This window comes from Dryobates pubescens, chromosome 11, assembly GCF_014839835.1.
Source record: "Dryobates pubescens isolate bDryPub1 chromosome 11, bDryPub1.pri, whole genome shotgun sequence".
NCBI lineage: Eukaryota > Metazoa > Chordata > Aves > Piciformes > Picidae > Dryobates > Dryobates pubescens.
In genome coordinates, this window is record NC_071622.1 from 3,979,345 (window position 1) to 3,998,917 (window position 19,573).

The window sequence follows — 19,573 nt, forward strand, 5'->3', positions numbered from 1 at the left end:
TAAAGTATACAACTGCCTGGTCCTAAGAAAGATTTTTTAAATTATTATTATTCAGATAGTAAAACACATCGTAGAGAAAAGATTCTGACATGCCTTCCCCACTAATGCTTAGCAAATGCATCAAAACTTTCCCAGCAAACTGCGCTCATTCATAGCAGATGATGTATAAAGGTTTCCCTGAACATTGAATGAGTGTTCCTTTAAACTAAAATCTAACATTGTTAAAGTAAAAAACTGATAAAATTATGATGCAGCCTTTTGCTTTAGTTATTTGTCTACTACAAAAGTTTGCCTCTTCAGTGTGAAAAAACAATACTTAGTCTACATGCAGTTAGTGGGTATAGCATGGAAAAAATGCACAAAATAAGCACAAGTTATAAATAACCATAACGTTTTATTACCATTAAGACTAAACTTGTATTGAAAAGATTTTATATAACAAGACAAGAAAAGCAATAGCAAATTTAACTATCAACTAGATTATGCATAGCGAGTAACTGTTTCTAGTACTCAGGGAAGAGCATGACCCTTTTTTGTTTTAAATATATAACCATACAAAGCACAAACATACTAAAATGATCAGTGCACTGGACATGGGAGAGCACCCCCTCAGTCATTTTGTTCCCTTAGCTCTGTTTTCCCCAATCTGAATTACATTAAAATAAAGACCCAGTTGTTTTCTTTTCTACTGTGCAGTAAGAAAAAATATTCACAACAAACATGACAATATATCAAACAATATTTCTACACAAGTTACCTTGATACCTCTGTCACTTAAGTATCATAAGAAAACATTTTAAGACATATACAAACAAAACTAGCAAAGTGTTACAACTTATAATAAATTAACCAAAAGAAAAAATAACTTTATATATATATATATTTATATTATATATACACATACACACACAACAAAATGACACAATAATATGCTTCTTCCCATAGTTTAAGTAAACAAATAAGTAGACTAGCCAAACTAGCTATATTTGATTTTGGCCATATGCATCACATCGGCAATTAAATAAATAAGTGTTTCAAGCAACATAAACAGTGTTCCAAATGTGCCAACACAGCCCAATTATATTAGCTTGGGCTATAAAGTGAATTTGAAAATTCTTAACAAATTTTAAAGCAAATGTATCTTTTTTTTTTTTTCTTTTTTTCTAAACACATTACATTTAACTATGATACTAAGATATGTAAATAATTTTGTAGCACCTACCGCTCAAACCAAGGAAGTTTTTGATCAAACAAAACCAAAACCAAAACCAAATCAACTTTTTCAACTTTTGTTCTGCTGATATCCCATACTGATGACTTAAAGAAAAACCGTCTTGCAACTCATCTCCTTGCTTTTGGGTTTTGACTGTGGGTAACTGCGTGCCTGGGAAGAACACTCTCCCGTACTGTATTTAATATTTTTATTACATGCTATGAAAAGATACGAAGATCATCTGTTTGTAGCCCATCCTTCAAAAAACAATCTACTAATCCAGTTTAAAACACACATCTTGATCTCTAAAAAGTTACCAGTGCAGTATGAACATGACAAAGTTGTCAATTTCCCCTAAATTAGCCAGTCAAAATATTTTTTTTTTTTTCTCAAATCCAGATTCTCTTGTAAAAATTCTTTATATTTTATAAAAATAGATTTTTCTTGAAACCCATTTTCAGCAAAGAGACCACCTCTTTGGCAACATTGTTAATGTTATTTAAATTGTTATGTCATCAGGTATCCCCCTGTAACCCCATTCCCTAACAGAAGACTGTTTAGTTCACATGATACAAAAGAAAAAAGGAAAAAATCCCAAAAAAAAAAAATTTAAAAAAAAAATTTGCAAAATTATGTTCTTTTTGCAAATTTTTTTTTTCCTTTTTTTTTTTTTTTTTGCTTCTTCTTCTCCTTTCTGTTCCTCTTGAAATTTACCTGGGGGGTTTACCAATCTAATTCAATGTTTTGGAAAAAAAACAACCCAAACAAACAAAAAAAAGAAAAAGAAAGGAAAAAAAAAAGGAAAATCCAAAAGAAAAAGAAAAACCAAACCAAAATCTTTTTTGTTTTTCTCTCGCTTTTAATCCCATTAGCTTGTAAAAATTTTTTTTTTTGTTTTATTATTATTTTTTTATTTTTTTTATTTTCAAATGAGTGAATGGTCATCTTAAAAAGACCCACCTTCAAGGAAGGTAGTAAAACTAGCTGGCCGGGTAAAAATCCCTGCACATTGTTATCTATGTATATTATATTCAACAACGACAGCTATGAAAGAACATTCAATGCATCAAAGGTTTGTTTTTGTTTTTGTTTTTTTTTTTGTTCTTTTTTTTTCTTTTTTCTTTTTTTTTTCTAAGCATTATAAAATCCTTTCCTGTTCCTCACAGGATATCCAATGTTTTAATACTTAGGCAACACTGGCTTATAAAGTCCATGGTTGAATATAAGCCTTGAAGAGTTTTTTTTGTTTTTTTTTTGTTTGTATTTCTTTTTTTGTTCGTATATATATTTATATATATATATTTTAGTAAGTAAGGATATGAAATTCAGGATTTGTGGGTTTTATTGGTTTTAAAGGAAACTTGCAATACTCTGTCTCCTAAACGGTATCCATTAAGGCTGGCAATCGCCATGGCGGCTTCGTCGTAGTTGGTCATGGTGACAAAGCCAAATCCCTTGCACTTGTTGGTGTTGAAATCACGGATCACCTTGACGTTATTGACCGCTCCGAAGGGACCAAACAACTGCCACAGCACGCTCTCGTCTGAGTCAGGAGACAAGTTGTAGACGAAGATGCACCATCCCGTCCCGGTGTGACCAGGGATGTTCATTCCGACAAGGCTCGTCATACCATCAATTGTGATCGGAGAAAACCTACCAAGTAAAAAGAGGGGTCTATTCTAAATATATCTCTTGGCATAAGCTACATGGAACCAAGACTTTGAAATAAATAAGCCGATGTCAGTGAAGCTTCTTGATCCTACGCCTGGAAGTTGACTACAAAGCCACCCTTGGTCTCTAGAGCCTACCGAAATGAAGGGGAGCTACACTAAACCAGATCAAATTCAGGCATAAACACATCTCCTTTCATGGATAAGCCCTAACCAGAAGTCTACAAAGATCTAAGAGAAGAAATGCTTAAGGACAATGCAAGTCAAAGAGGGCCTGTACGTGCTGCTATAAACACAAGTTCATTTAAAAAGGCCTGTAGGAATTTGCCACTTATTCCCATCACTAAAATAATAGTTTCAGGGCAATGGAGATCTGATGCTTTACCTATTACTAGTTTGCCATGAGAAAACCCAAACAAGCTTCAAGACTTATTTTAAAGATTAATATGAAATGCCACTGTCAGGATTCAGATGTAACAGTAGCATCTTTAACTAAAAATACTGTTTGATTTAGAGAGACATCTCCTGACACAGTCCTTAATTAACATACACTGGGGAAAAAACCCAGTTAATAAAGAAGTCCTAAAGCTGGCCACATATTAAAGAAGATTTTTGCAGCAATTGTAGAGTAAACAAAACAGTGCATAACTACAATAAATAAGCATATCAACTAATATCTTGATACTGAGATGTCATGCCCATGACAGGCTCTTAGGGTCTTCAGATAGTCAAGGTAGAAAGACAAGCTCTTAGAAATCGGATAGAGCACCCTAACTTCACACCCCCCCCCCCCAACCCCCCCCACATTTGTCTTTTGGGACCTGTTTTTTAACTTGAACATCTGAACTGGGAAGCTAAAGCCTCGTAGCTGTTTATGAACACAGAATCACCATAGAATATAGGCTGGGCAGGATCTATAGAGATCATCTGATCAACCTGCTGCTCAAACTGAGGCTAACTTCTCAAATTAGATCTGCTGCTCCTGGCCTTGCAGAAAGTTCTGAAAGTGTCCAAGGACAGAAGCCCTTGCTCCAGTGAATGATTTTCCCCTACACTCAGTTAAACTTCCCGTGCTACAAGCCGTAACTGTTACTGTTGTCCTTTTGGAGCTGACCTCCAAGAAGAGCCTGGCTTCATCTTTCTTCAAATGCCCCTTGTAGGTTGTTGAAGACAGCAGGCAGGGGCTCAACTCTACATCTGCCTTTGCTGAGTTTCACCATGCTCCTCCAGCATGTCAAGGTCTCCCCAGTGGCAGCTAGGGCAACAGCCCCTGCTCCCTCACCAATGTAGTGTCACCCGTTAATGCAAGGAGGGCGCATTGCAGCCCGTGACTCAGGTTATTAATGAGGATGTTAAGCACTATCAGCCCTCAGGATCAACATAATTTTCCTTTCATCAGTTTGGGAAAAAAAAGTGACATGCTTTCTGAAGCTACACTTCGGGATAGGTTTTAACATAACTGCACAGAGGAAACCTCTTCATAAAAATCCAGTTTCACATGTACCTTCAATATGATGTTTAATATCACAACTGAAAAATAATTCCTCAGGTTTTTCTGAGTGACAACTGAGGGAGTGGATGGGTTGGATGAGCTCTTGTGTTCTCCTAAACTCCTTTTACACTGGTAATATTTTTACACAGATTCAGCAATCTCAACAATATCCTGCAGTGTAGATTAAATAACTGTAACAGAAACTAGACCCTTGACGGCTAATCACCATTCTGTTGGCTCCTGACAGCACTCAGGTTGTATATTGAAGTGGAAAAGACACTTGCAATATGTATCTTAAACTTAGAGGCATCACTGGAGTGCAGCTATGCTGTAAATGAAGGGTTTGAATGCTCACAGCGTTGGATCCTCAGACCTACCTACGTACAGCTTGGCAGACAGTTGATTAAAAATAGGTGGCAATTTTCCAACTCATCTTAACTTCTGCAACATCTTTCAGTGTCTCTCCCACATATTGAAACTAGTAACATTATTACAATAGTTCAGTATGCCTCTAAGATTCCAGTATTTCCCCAGCTGCTGGGAGCAGGGCTGGATGAGGCCAGTTTACACTGCTCCTTCCCTCATATGTGGAATTGTAAATCAGGAGCCTGGGCCCCAGAGCTTGTTCAACCCAACAGCTTCCATTTATTTCAAAATTTGGAAGATGGGACTTCAAACCCATTCCTCTCAACTGCCAACTGTGCTAGTAACATACATAAGCCAGCAAATGCTCTTTTCCTGCAATGTTTAAATTTAACCTGGAGCACAACACTAACGTACACACTACCCCGTAAGTGATGTTATTGTAAGATCTGTGCAACGCAGAGCTGTGTGTCACAGCACATTACAAAGCTCTGCATTTTTTACTGACTGCTGTACTGCTGCAAAGGGTTAAAGCTTCACAGTTCACTAGAGAGCAGCCTTTCTCTGGAAGCCTTTAGGAACTAGGGAGCTTTAAACTATTTATGTACCATGAGCACAGGAGCTGCTGTAAATCCAAGAACACACATGAAACTAGTGCAAGTGCATTGACACAAATGCAAGAACCTATTGCATAAGTAGCTTTGCTAGTAGCAAGTGATCTGAAACTAGCGTCAATAAAACCTTTGTTCCACGTCAGCACATTTTGTTCTTCATCAGCACCACATACAGGGAAGGAACCAACCCCTAAACTCAGCAACACTACGTGACAGAAATGTCTCAATGTGGTATTTTTGACACTTGTAAATGGAGGGTTTCCTAGTGCGAGATTTGCTGGGAGGAGATGCAAACTAATTTTAGCTGCCTACAAAGCAACTTAAGCACTGTCATGATTTGAGGCTAATACTTCAGACTGACTACTAAGAAAGCAGATATGTAACTTAAAGGCAGGTAAGTCACCCTTTCCCTCTGCAGACCAGAAGACATCAGAATTCAAACCTTCACTAATTCTGACTAAGCCCTGTTTATCTTGGATCACATGCTACTGCAAATCTGGGGAAGCAGCAGCAAAAAACTAGAGAAAACCCCCACAATAACCCATCCATCTGACACTGACCTGTACTTGGAAGATACTTGTGGCTGAGAGTTTTGCCAGAGCTTGGGCAATGTATCAAACATGAAAGGAGAACACAAGAAAAGCAGTATGTGATAGAATCAAGTGTTAAGTTCTGACCCCTCGTATCACCATCACCACTAAGGATGTTGCAGCTGTAACAGTGTACTAATGAACACCAGAAGCAGTGCTTCTGGGAAGACACGCTGTCTGTTTTGACTTGCTTCTGTAAGCAGTCTTAAGGTTGGTGATTTATGATAGCTAAAAGCAGTAGTGAAAACCCACGCTACTGTCCACTACTCACTAGTGTTAAGATACTTACCATACCATTTTACAGGGTGGGCTTTAAAGAAAAGCTCAAACAATATTCAAGTGTGGTGAGCAGAGCATTTCAGAAGCTTAAGTAGTACTTTCTCATCTTAAATGAGAGAGGTGGCTGAACATCAGGAATAAGACTACACCTTTATTTTGCTGTCAGGTTTTGCTTTTGTTGATGTGTGCCATTAGAAGAAACACTAACAACATGTCAACTCGTTTTAGCTATCAGACCAAACACTGAACACACTCATGAAACAGCATAAATGTTTACAAATCAGCTGAGCTCTATCACACACACGTGCACATACACGAACACACAGAGCTATTTTAAACAAAGAAGTACCAAGCATCGAGAAAATTTCAAAGTATTAAACCTGCAACAAAAGAAACTCAGGGCTGATTAAGGTGCACACAGCTATATTTAGGCAAAACTTGAGAAACCAAATGTAGGAGAAGGGTTTTAACACTGAGATTCAGACAACAGCAGCATAATTCTCCGGCTGCTAAATTTTCCATGATCAGATTGCAGATTAGTTAAAAATGTGATTTAATAGTTCTGATTCTGAAAAAAGTGTCATTTCACAGGGTGGCTGCACTTGAGTGCTTGTAGCTGTTGCACCTAAACCATTTGAGAAGCCCACCTGTAAATAAATAAAAAAACCCAAAAACACAAAACAAAACAAGAAGCTGGGAAAAAGAGTAAAAAACCCACAGAATCTGCATGTGTGGCCTTTAAAGTAACAAAACCAACTGAAGTCCGAACTTAAAAAGAATTTGACATGCTGGTGGAAGAAAAGAAGGAATTAAAGAAAAAAAAAAATTAAAGTTAGTGAATTAAATTAAATAAAAAAAAAAAAATTGTAGCACCAATCTGTGCCAACACGGACATCTGGCAATCTGTGGAATTCTAATTACCTCTTTACGCCATAGGCCATATTAAGCAAATTGTCCAGCCTGAAAAGAGAAGGAGGGTCTTTGGGTTAATGTCTCACAGATGGCAAGATTGCTCAATGGAACTATTATTAATAGCGTTCCATTTTCAAAGAAGAAACGTTCAACAAGTTTCCCACACATCTAAGGAGCCTAACAACTCCCAGCCTGCTTTGTTAAGTCTGAAGTTGTGCTTAAATTTCCACCACAGCCTTCAAAGCCGTTTTAGTCTTGCCTACAGCCTCACAGAAAGCCTCCTTTTTCAGGATTTATTTTTTTTTTAAATCTGCTTTTGCTTTTTTTAGACAACTTTAGTACAAAAAGTTTTTCCAAATTATTCAACTGTTCACCTTATTTACAGTTAACTTGGAGATAGAAATCTTTCAGTTCAAAATTAAATCAAACTACAAATTTCAATTCTTGATACCGAATGCTTTAACCTATAATAATCCAAGTGTTTACCTTAATTAGTTTACTTGGAGATAGAAATCTTTCAGTTCAAAATTAAATCAAGCTGCAAATTTCAATTCTCGATTCCTAATGCTTTAACCTACAATAATCCAACTGTTCCCCTTATTTACAAATTAACTTGAAGACAGAAATCTTCCAGTTCAAAATTAAATCAAACCGCAAATTTCAGTGCTTGATTCTAAACACTTTAAACCTCCCACATTCTCCTATTACATATATTTAGCATTAATCCTTTGTGCTATGTCCATCTAAATGGCTACTGAATGTGCAGAACATAATCATCTGCTTTCCATGGGAGTACAATAAAATCCTTCTGTCCATGGAATGATTTAGAGATAACCTCAGCGGACACAGCTGTGCTGAAGACAAAAACAAGTGTAAATTTAATGTATCCGAGGACTGGCTTTTTAAGTGGATTAGCACATTTCATCACTGGAAAAACTTAAGCTAATTTTGAATAATTCTCTACAGCCAGTATGGAATTCAGTTATGTGAATATATCAGTTGTCTTTTTTTGAAGACAGGTTTTGAATGCTAGGTTGCCTGAAAATTAAACGGAAACATGAGGTATTGCTGATGTATTAGATAGAGACACTGAATTCCGAATGTAAAGGGTAAAACATTCTCAAAAGTATCTGAAGACTAATACAAGGTCTAATACAAGACTGAAGACTAATAAAAGTCTGAAAGACTAATACAAAGTCTCTTTATACTAAGAGCAGATATCAGGCTAATAAATTTAATGATACTGCTGCTGACTGAACAGACTCAGCTTTTTTCCTGCTACCAATCCACTGTCATTAACATCAAAGTCTAAGCTGCATCAAAACTGTAATAATATGGCAGAAAATAAAAGCATTACCAAAAAAAAGAGAAAGAACAGGATAGTCACTGCTCATCTGATTATCAGAGTAACTCTATTCTGTCCTCCCTTTTTCTGTGAGCCTTCATAAGATCTGATTGTACAGTACTTCAGCTGTTTAGGTAAATACAACATGACTACTGCTGTCAGCAGATTTTCCTCCTCATTCTCCAGGAAAGAATATTTAATTTTACAAAGAAAATCAGGTCAGCCTACGCAACTAAAGCATATTTTCCTGTGCAGCACCTGCCCCACACTGTCGTCGCTGGTGGAACTTCATTTCTTTTCCAGGTAATTACCTGAATCTCTGAGCCTGGTGGTGAAGTGGTCCAGGGTAGCGTCTGTTGGGAGACTGATACAGCTGTGAAAGGAGTGCCTGGCTTGTTTTCTGGCTGGGGTTATTGGCAAACTTCACAGTAATTGGTTCTGTAGCACCACTAGGCTTCTGGCCATTTAGTCCCTTTATGGCTTCTTCTGCCTCTATTCTCTTATCAAAACGGATAAATCCCACACCTCGAGAAACCCCTGGGAAGTAAAAACACAAACAGATGAATATTCGTAGGAAGAGCCTCAGTACGTAATGAGCAAACAGACTGTTGGGTTTGATTTCACAGAGCATGTGGATTGCAAATTGAATAAAGCCCTATAAAACAAAAAACCCTCTTCCCCATCCATCTGCATTCTCCAAAAATCAGTCCCTACCTTATTTAATACACAGATTAAGTAAACCACATCCTGCATTTTCAGATCCCTCCTTAAAGATGCAATAAACTCTTAGTCTTATAAAGAACCAGGCAGCTCATTTTACAGTAGTCATCACTGTCTTAAAACCCAACTACCAGCAAAGAATTTACAATTTAGTCATTTCCAGAAAAACATGCAGGTATCAAGAAAAGGTTTTTCTTTTAACCTGTGACTTGATCAACCAGAATCCGTGAGGTGATGATGCGCCCGTATTGTGAGAATAACTGCTCCAATTCTTTCTGGGTCATTGTTTTCGGAAGGCCGCTGACATACAAGTTTGCATCTCTGATAGATGCTGAGCTTGGACGGGCATATGACACCTATGGATTGAAGAAAAGGAAAGGCAGATTAGCAATCTAGAGCCACTCTGTGTTTTAAACAGGTTACTCTGTTCTTTCACAAGCAATAGCCATAGAGTTCAGACACTACCTGCTCTGCAAAACCAACAAAGCCAGGAAAGGCTGGAAGAACAATGCTAGGGAGATCTTAAAGATAGACACAAGGGTTCTTTAAGTGCAGTCATAAAATAAACACTGTTCATAGGTAGATGAACATGCAACTTCCTACGTACGGCTCTGTAGGTTTACCCCTATGGGTTGTGGGTGTATGGATGACTTACTGTATCCAACATGTAATAACCTCAGCACACACTTAGCACACTGAAGTTCCAGCCTATTTTTCTTCCCCCCACCCCTTCCAAGTGTCTGAAACAGATCAGGTTATTTGCAGAGTGATCTTTTGTGCTATCTCTTTGTGTTTTCATCCTGAGCTGGCAAGATCTGTTCTGGATGAACAGTGAAGTACTGGTAAAATTAGACTAAATGAACATCTGCTCAGGGAACTGTATACTGACACTCATTGTCGTATCTGCAATTTATCACAAGAAGTTCCCTTGCACTCTAAGCCCATAACTAGACCATAAAATATTATGGCCAAGCAAACAAGGAGATCTGGCAGAGGCACTGCATGCATGCTGTTGGAAAATTATTAAATCAAGACTCCCTTAACCGCTCTTCTACCTATGAATCATATTCGCAATTATAATACATACATAAAAAGCCTTCTGCACTTCAAAAATAATACATACATTTAGAATACACACATTTAATGTAATAAAAATACTTCTTGGATAAATCCTAATGGCAAGTATTCAGCGCGGATCATGAAGAATTACTCTGCAGCACATCTGAAATAGCACTGCATCCAAACCTGAGTATCTTGCACTTCATCTTGATTTATTTAAATATAAACAGATCAGTCCATTCCTGCATTATGTTGTAAAATGTGTCTTGGAAGGAAATGGGGGTGGGGGATCACATCATGAACGCAACACATTCAGTAATTGTCTTCTCTTCCTGAGCCTTAGCCCAAACACAAATGATGTCAAATGGATGCCTTTATGTGCTTCATGTGTCAAAGAGTTCTCTTTATGTGCTCCACACCTAAAAATAGATGTTGACTCAACATAGAAAGTGATGTTAATGACTAATATTTGCTTCCCCAATCTTCTCTGCATAATAGCGGACAAATTTTAAAGATTCTTGATTTTAAGGTTTTTGGCAACTTCTTTACAACTTACACGTTTGTACATAACCTTTTAAAACTAGCATTTACAGAGAGGAGGTGGAAAAAAAATTAGGGAAAGAAATGTGAAAGAGAAGTTCGATAAAACATTTGCATCAACTGAGGCAAGCTCAGGCACAGCACAAAGGCTCAACAGATGCCGGGAGCAGATAAACCTTCAAGTGCCAAGATCCGGAGAAAGAGAAGGATATCAGGGTGGAAACCATTTTGTGCCTCAGTGATTTAGGACCTCACAACCCATGACCTCCTGATGGGGTGCAGTGCTTAAGTCACTTAGTCACTGGTCCCAAACACCCCTCTGATGCTCCAGGATCAGAACATGCAGGGCATCGCTTGGCATTTATGTAACTCGGATCAAGCCAGGCACCTGGGGAAAGCTGGTGTGATTACGCTGGGCTTTCACCTACAGATACGATGCTGAAAGTCACAGGTTTTGACTGCACTTAGTTTGGTAGTCTCATGTCAATGGCTCCTCAGTTCCAACCCTGTGCTAGACAATTCAGAAAAAACAGACCCTCTCCACACTCTGCAAATGCTTTACCTTGAAAAGGTACTGTAAGGGTTTAGACACCTACAGTTTAAATCACTTTAGGAGTAACAGTTTAAAAAACACTTAAGGGCCTCTCTGGAGTAGGGGCAGGGACCTTACCTATTCCTCAAAACTGAGAGCTGCAAAATTAATAAAGTTCCTGGGAAAACAGCCAGGGGTTTCCTTTGGGTTTTCTCACTATGGCACATTCATTAACCAAATGCCACATTACAGGGAAGATGAAAAATACTGGGATATGCAAAAAACCCACGACTTCCCAAAGCAGCCAGTGCCTGACATTCTGTATTATATGCTTCCACATACAGGAAGTGCTCTGCACTTGTGGGCCATGCAGACAGGCAGTGAAAGGAGACTGCACACGCACACAAATCCATCTCCCCACCGCTCCTGTAAACACCAGTCGTCGCTAGGGTCCAATTTTTATTTCCTCCTGCAATCAAACATTCAGGTTGCAGGGGAGCCTGGGCCAAAGAAAGAAGCTGCCAAAAGCAACTCAGCCATCCTTTAATATCAAGGAGAAAAGGTTGCGAGCTGAACGGACTCAAGGCTAGTAACGTCAATTATTTATCTGCTTTTGAATCTTTTTCATCTTCCCTCTCAGGTCAGCCAATGACAAATCAATTGGTTAGACTGTGCCATCCTGCTTTCAAGCTATTATTCAGTTAGTACTGAGGATTGGATGTCTTCCCATGCATTAGCTATCAAAGGAAGAAATCATCTACCCTGACCACCAGACCAGAAGTTCGTTGTGCAGTCAAAGTTAAAATGAGAGTCAAAAAGCAGCTCCCATTTTGTCACCGAAAACTGCAAAGCGTGAGGATGCTGCACTAATTCTTTGTATTCACTATAAGGATTTTTTATTTTTAAATAATGAAAAGGTGAATTGAAAGAAAAAATGTACATGGAAACACTAAGCAGCACAAAAAAACTCAAATGAGCTGGAGCACACCAAACGGCTGTTTGATCCAGGCTCTTCCCGGCATTAAAACGTTTGTCCACTTCCGTGGCGGCTGAAGGTCGAACGATGGTGTTACACTTCACTGCGAAAGATCATTTGGGAGTTCTTTGGTCAGATTTGCAAGGAAGAGAATAAAATATTGTGCAATTGGTTTTATAGCTTGCTGGCCTCCAATGTTAGTTCCTATAAATAGATGGATAGGTACTAATGTGAAAACACATTCCCTACGGTATTTACCATGACATTGAACACTAGCCTGCATAAGGGCTTCTCTTCAGCCATCTCATATGTCTGCACCACTGTCTCCAAACTCTGCTGCAGAGTCATGAGGTCCAGCATTCCCTGCCTTCCATGAGAATGTATATTTTCGTTCAAGAGCACAGAAAATACCTCCTAGTTAAACTAATTATCCTCCCTATTGATTTCTTACCCATTTTCCCATGTAGAAAACTTTCTGAAAAATTTCTAACCTCAAGACTCCTCAGAACATAAATTGAAGCAGTCTGGTCTTTCCAAGCCAGAGCCCAAAGGCACCCAGAGGCATGAACGCATCCCATTTGTCTTACAGAGGCAAGGCGCTGGACAGCAACCATTTAAATATTGACACTTAACCACCTCACTGCTGCTCATCTTAAGGGATGCCTTCAGCTCATCTACTAATCCTGGACTTCTCAAACATGAAGTCCATTTCTAGAAGCCTCCTCCTAGAATTCAGCTCCCGTCTACTCCAAAGAGGAATGGCCTTTTCCTTCCCTAAAACCTTGTGACAGAGGCACTGTGCCCTGGTCAAAGCATCCGCAGACAAGCAACCTAGCAGCTTACATGTTTCAAAAACTAAAACTTGACCAAGAAGACACAGGTCTTGCTCTGTGGCCAGTGTTACTCAGCTGGGAAATATGAGAAGCTAGTTGCTAAGTAGCCTTTAATCAGAGTGCTGCAGAGCAGCACAAGCATCCAGAAGCCACCACCAAACCACCTATCCCGATGGTACCTGCAATCCCTGAAGCATCTCCCCAGCCACAAGCAGCTAAGGTGCAACTGGTGATAAAAGATTTCCTGGGGACCTTTCGAAAAAGTTTGTATAACACTTGAAAATAAACTTCTTTGTGACCATAATTCTGAAAGACATCACTTTGTCTCTCTGCATGACACAGATACAGGATTTCTTGTACGACTTCTGGGGTGAGTCATTTGACTTTTTCAGCCCAGGGTCCAAATGAATAAAACACGAACAATCCTTCCCTCACTTTCTGCCTCTTACTCCACTGCTATGTACTGGAAGTGCTTTAATAAGACCACCCAAAACTAACACGTGCAAAGAAGCACAACCTCGCTTGTTTTAAGGACATACCGAACTAGAAGAAAATCTGCTCAATACCAAGAAACAGGCTACAGCCAGAAGAGACCTTTCCCCACAGCCAGTTACAAGCCCTTGTCTATATATCCTTATTTTGTGTAACAACACAGACTGGAGAATTCCTCCTGTGAAAGCTACGTGCCTGTCAGAACAGGCACACACAAAAGCTGTCTGCTCCAGAGGCTAAAGACCAGAATCTGGAATATTCTCACATCTGCTGCTTGTATTGCTTTGTCCTTTCTCTTCTCCAAGCTGTGGCTGGGGGATGGAGAGCAGTGAAAATGCACATTATTGTTGAGCACTTCAATGCTATTTTACTGGGATTAATTATGACTGCAGGTAAGGTACAATGGTCTACTCCATCAATTCAGGAAAGACATCCACAGATAATAACCTAGAAGCACTCTGGCAATATCAAAGCAAGACTAAAAGAACTAATTGCAATAGTGAAACTGGAGCAGTTAAAATCTCTGCTACAAGGTGGTGCACAAACTAACAGGTAAAGACTCTGGTGCTTGCTAAAGATGCAGAGCCAAATTTGAACCTTCAAACAACATCGCACAGCCTTTCAAGCCACAGAATCACTAGAAGCACAGAGGACAAAGTAGGATGTGTTAACAAGCACTACAAAGTCCAAAAGGTTACACAGACAGAAGCTCCTAAAGAGCAAAACCAAAGTGAACATATCTGGGGCCTTCCAGCCCCATGGCATCTTTAAAATTTCCTGTCCAAGGCTTTGTCCCAAGGCTGCAGCAGTCACAACAGATGACCTCTCTTATGACTATCCACAACAGAACACGCAATTAAAACTTAAATTGTAGAACTACACTCCAAATCTGCAGCTTGAAAGTGCCTGCAATCCGAGTTTTCAGAGAAGGAAAGCAGTACATGCTCTTTTGCACCTCTGTCCTCTTCAAAGCTCTGCTGGAGCTCAGGGGGAAACAGAGCCGGACTGTGTCTGAAGGCGCGTGATAAGCCAGCAGAGTGTGCAGGGTGCAGCACACATCATGTCCCTGTGCACATGGGGGGCACAGTACAATTACCTTCAGGGGAATCTTAAAAATGCAAATCCCTCTTTGCCACTGCCCAGCAAGTTTGGCTCATACCAGATCTTCCACCCTTCCTAGACCTTCCATCTTCTCTCCTCCACAGAACACCTAAAGGACCCTCTGGGCCTTCCTCACTGTATTTCACCTTCTCCAGCTCACTTACAAATCCAAGCATCTCCAATCTCTGTATATCCTCATTCTACCAGCTGGCCTTCCACAATATCCTATGTCCTCACTGGGAGAAGCAGCTGTAAACAGTGGCCTGCTGCTCAGTGGCCAGTAGCCCCTGAGAAGGCTATGGGAAGACAGGAGTAGAGAAAATGCAGGGTCTTTGGCAGAATTTCATGCCAAGGGCACCAACACCAGTGCTCTGCTACCACAACTATCAGCAAGCCAGTACTCCCTGGCTGCAACTCAAATTGTTGGATTTAACTCTCCCACCACATCCCAAGCAGTTTAGGATGGGATATAGCTCTCTTCCCCATTGCTTGTTGCTGCAGCCTTCCACCTCCCCTGCGCTTCCCACACCTCCTTTGCTGCTGAGCACAACTGGAAGGCAATCTTTTTGACAAATGACTTTGTAGGACAGAGAAGTCTGAGGCTGCTATTATTTGGTTACCCTACAGTGACAGGATAGTTTGTAGTTTTGCAGACAACTACAAGAATTAACATGGGCAGATTTAGAGCCTGAATTTTGTAGGAATATGCCATTTCAAATAATGCCAGAGAAAAGATAAATAGCAAGATCTTTGAGGAAAGAGGTTTTCCCTCATAGCCTTATTCTCTGTATTTAGGACAATTGCATCCTATTGATCAAAGAACAAGAGAGTAAAGAAGATACGTATTTTTAACTAAAAATAGGAAGTGTTAATATAGCAGTAACAAAATTGTATGTTATTTATTCACTTAATTGAATATTAGAGAAAGCCTCTGACCACAGAGAAATGTTCATCTGTTCGGTATTCTATCATTTTGTACGCGTGACAGATGTAAAAACTAGAAGGCGTCAAGGGCTCAGAGAACTCAGATTCCTTCTCTTCTCACTGGAGACTTCTCCCTTTGCTCCAATAGCATCACAGTGTGATATCTGCTCCTGTGAGGGAAGAAACAAGCCCACCTATTCTCAGGCAACAGAGGAAAGGAAAGAGGAGGACAAGATGACTGCGCTCCAGGGGGTCATTGGCTCTGTTTGAGATTTCAAGCTTCCTTTCAAAACTCTGATCTGCCCATGTTTCAGCATCCCCCAACATTAAGTCAGGTCACCTAAATCCATATGCAAATTGCTAAACACTTCCTTCACATCCTTTCAGACACTGTCCTTTTTCCAGGGGAAAAAACAACCTGTACAGTTTAAACAATCTGTACCTCATGCAGCACACATCTTATTTTCCTTCCAATATTTGATGCAACTGAATTGCTAGGCAATCTTCAACAGCAGCAGTGACCTTTCATATGCTTTTATGGATGGGCAAATTTATTTTCTAAAAATAGGTTCAATTTCTGGAATATATATTTATTTCAACACACACTGCATCTTCCCCTCATTCTAAGCTGTTTTGTAGAATTATGTCAAGCTCAAGCTGTAAAAATAAAGTGAAGCCCTTCTCCCTCACAAGATGCTGCTGCTGCTACGAAATGGCGTAAATAAAATATGCACTATGATCAGCTGAGGAGGAACATAACGTGCATCACCTATTACCAAACACATAACACTTCCTTCACTGCTCTCCCCAAACAAATATTCTGTAAATAGTCACCTCTCCACTTGGACTTGAAAGGGCATCATTGACTTAAATAAAACGCACATAAATATTTTAGTTGCCACAGTGAGAAGGGATTATTTATTGTAACAATGAAATAATAAAAAGAACATTTCTGCAGTTATTTTAGTCTGCACATCTGAGAGCAGACTGTGCCCGGCTGTTTTGCTGATCCTGCTGTAAAACCAGTTCCTCCCATGACTGCACGGCTGCGTTGCAAGGCATCAGGAGAGAAAGAACATTAAGCTGCCCCAAAAATGTTGCAGAAGTGAAAAGGACAGAGTCTAGGGACACATGCACACAACATATTTTTTTTAAAAGGAATTAAGCCTTGTGGAGTCAAAGAACAACTGAAAATATGATCTCCCAAAGCCAGCCTGTGTGCAAGGGACAGCAGAGCCCATGACTGGGGCAAGGAGATGGGACACAGCCAGCAGGACCAAGGTGACCTTGGGAAGCAGAAGTAGTCTGCCCCTGTAAAAAGGCTTTCACAGATTATTCATTTCAGCTTTCCACACAAGCAACTTCTAAACAAAAGGCAGCCAGAGAAATACTAACTGCAGGGCTACAGCTACTCAGCATACATGAACAGAGATCAAGGTGCAGCCTTTTCATCAAGGAAAAAATTATAGGTTCACTCTGGGGCATAAAGCCCAACTACATTCCTCAAGAAAAAGTAAATGCTATTGTATTATTTAAATCTGTTTTGGTCTACAAAATTATGTGCCACCAAATCCTCTTCTGTATGATTTGACACAGATTCATTTTTTCAAATGTACCAAAAGGGCATTTTTAATAAATATAAAGGGCATCTACATTAATCAGCTCTGATCATTAAATACAGTAATTCCAAGAATCAAAATACTTCAACTTTATGATGAATCACAGTGGAATGCTGGAAGGGGGCACATGGGGGCAACAGGCAAGCTAGGAGACTACAGCAGCACCGAGTTGGGCTGCTCATCACTTTGCAGCCCTTTGCAAACTAGGGACATCTCCGGCAACACAGGCGCTGCCGGGAGCACTAAAAACATGATTCACCACTCAGCATGAATGTTGGGAAACCTCCATTCACATCACACAGAACCAGGAAAGCAGATCTAATTTAAGATTTCTAAGAGCAAAATAATATACAACACCAAACAAGGGGACAAGGTAAGGTGAGGCGATTCTGCAATTAAAAATTGGGTTGGAAACTGACAATTAGATGCCTGTGTGTCCAAAACTTCACTGTTTGAATAGAAGGCTCCCTTGGGTTTCTTTCTGGCAACTGTACTAACACTTAACTAAACCAAATTTTGTTTTAAAAAAAGCAGCCCACACATTTCCCCAGTCAGTAAAGAAATCATGCAGGTAGGTTAGGTAAATCTCTTGGTGTATTAATTTTTTACAGCTCTTGAGCTCCACAAAGTGTCATGCGTTCTACAAAAGACTACGAGCAAGAAAAACCCAAACCAAATAAAATCACTTGTATTCATAAAGTTTACACTAGATTATGAAAGAAAAAAGCTATCTACAATGATGTTTTAGCATGGGAAGTTATTGTTAATGTATATCTTACAAAATGAACTTATTATGTAGAGTATGTGAGAGAAATGCAAAATAATAGGAATGGGACAAAGTTTTCAGAGACCTAAAAACCTGTTAGATGTTTCCTATAACCTTGGAATACTATGAAAACATTAACATTGGTCTGGTTCTTATAAATCAAAGAAATGCAGGCAAAATAACACAGGTGCTTAAGAAATGCAACACCTTTGCTAACACTGAATAATGCTCAAAAATGTAAGACTGCTGCGTTACAAACTGATCTAGTCTTTTTTAAGTTCTACTGAGTTTGAAGTTTATTTTATAAATAGGTTACTTGCAGAATACATTTCTCCTTATAATGTGCCTTTAAAGGCAATTTGGGGAGCAACTTACTGCTCAACTTTTCACTGTAAGTGGAAACTGCTGAGTCCAAGCATGTACTTCCACCTGCAGCAGCAGATAAGACAGAAGATTTTGCTGCTTTGCCTTAAATATAAAAACCTTGGAGGAATATGTAACTCTACAAAACCATGCTGAGAGCATTTTGATATATGGCCCCCTACATATCTATGGGATGAAATCTGGTTGGTCTAAGGGACATTTGGAAAGAGCCGCCTTTCTGTAATCCACGCAGCTACTCCACCACTTTCATAATCCTTATCTTAGGACTTTGGCTCTTCACTAATCAAGGTGGTCAGGAAAACAACTTGATTGAAACAATCCTTAGAGACACACATGAAGGCACAATATTTTTGCTTTAGGGAATACAACTTTGTCCAAACCAAAACCTTTAGTGAGAAAGGGTAAGTACAACTGAAGTATTGATCACACAGTATCTTTCTTGCAAGATACGAAGACCACTGATATTATTTGTACAAGTGTCTTCAGAAGTAAAAAAACCCCTATTTTTAAATTAACATTTTTGGCTTTGAAATACGAATTCAGCACAGAAGAAAGGAAAGAAAAAGGTACAAATCAGAGACCAGGATTCAAATACGATCAAAGCAGCATCAGGTAAACTGGAATCTGGCTGTTCTCCTTCAATTTTTTGATTCACAATCCTTAAACTATAGTATTTGTCAGGATTCAGGATGTGGAAATCTTCCATAAGCTGTTTCAAAAAAGCTTTATCAGCCAGGCAGCAAAAAGGTGACAGTGTAGAAACTTGCATTCCTTGTGAGACCACTAAAGAAGGCTGTTGAATAACTAATGGTCTATTACAACAATGAAGTAAGAGACTCCAGCAGGATCTTTAATCCCTCTAGCTTTTGAAAGAATATATCAAATTAAGGATGTGGAAATCAATGATAATGTTTGTTGCTTTTGAGAATGATGTATTCCAACTTGAGAGAAACTTTCACACTTGATAATGACATGTCGCTAAAACCTCCACGTCAAGGTACTTCCCATTAAAACAACAAAAAGTGCAGCTTATGAATACATCACCATGTACTTCATCTCTGTTTATGGACAAAACCATCACCATGGCTGTTTTAGTCTACATTTACGCCTCACTGCAATGCCTCCAAGAACTTTCCCCCCCCCCTTTAA

At 39.3% G+C, this 19,573-nt stretch overlaps 1 protein-coding gene across 8 annotated transcripts in view; it reads right to left on the reverse strand.

Annotated features, from left to right (window-relative positions):
• Positions 1 to 2,464: 2,464 nt before the first annotated feature.
• The window catches only part of ELAVL4 (ELAV like RNA binding protein 4), an 80,835-nt gene continuing 63,726 nt past the window's right edge, over positions 2,465 to 19,573 (reverse strand). For all 8 annotated transcript variants that reach the window (XM_054165377.1, XM_054165374.1, XM_009909013.2 and 5 more), the window contains 4 exons: positions 9,401 to 9,554; positions 8,790 to 9,015; positions 7,143 to 7,181; positions 2,465 to 2,866 (listed from right to left, as the gene is read on the reverse strand). In XM_054165377.1, coding sequence (XP_054021352.1) covers positions 2,539 to 2,866; positions 7,143 to 7,181; positions 8,790 to 9,015; positions 9,401 to 9,554 — 747 coding nt within the window. In that variant the 3' untranslated portion in view covers positions 2,465 to 2,538. The remainder of the gene's footprint in view (positions 2,867 to 7,142; positions 7,182 to 8,789; positions 9,016 to 9,400; positions 9,555 to 19,573) is intronic.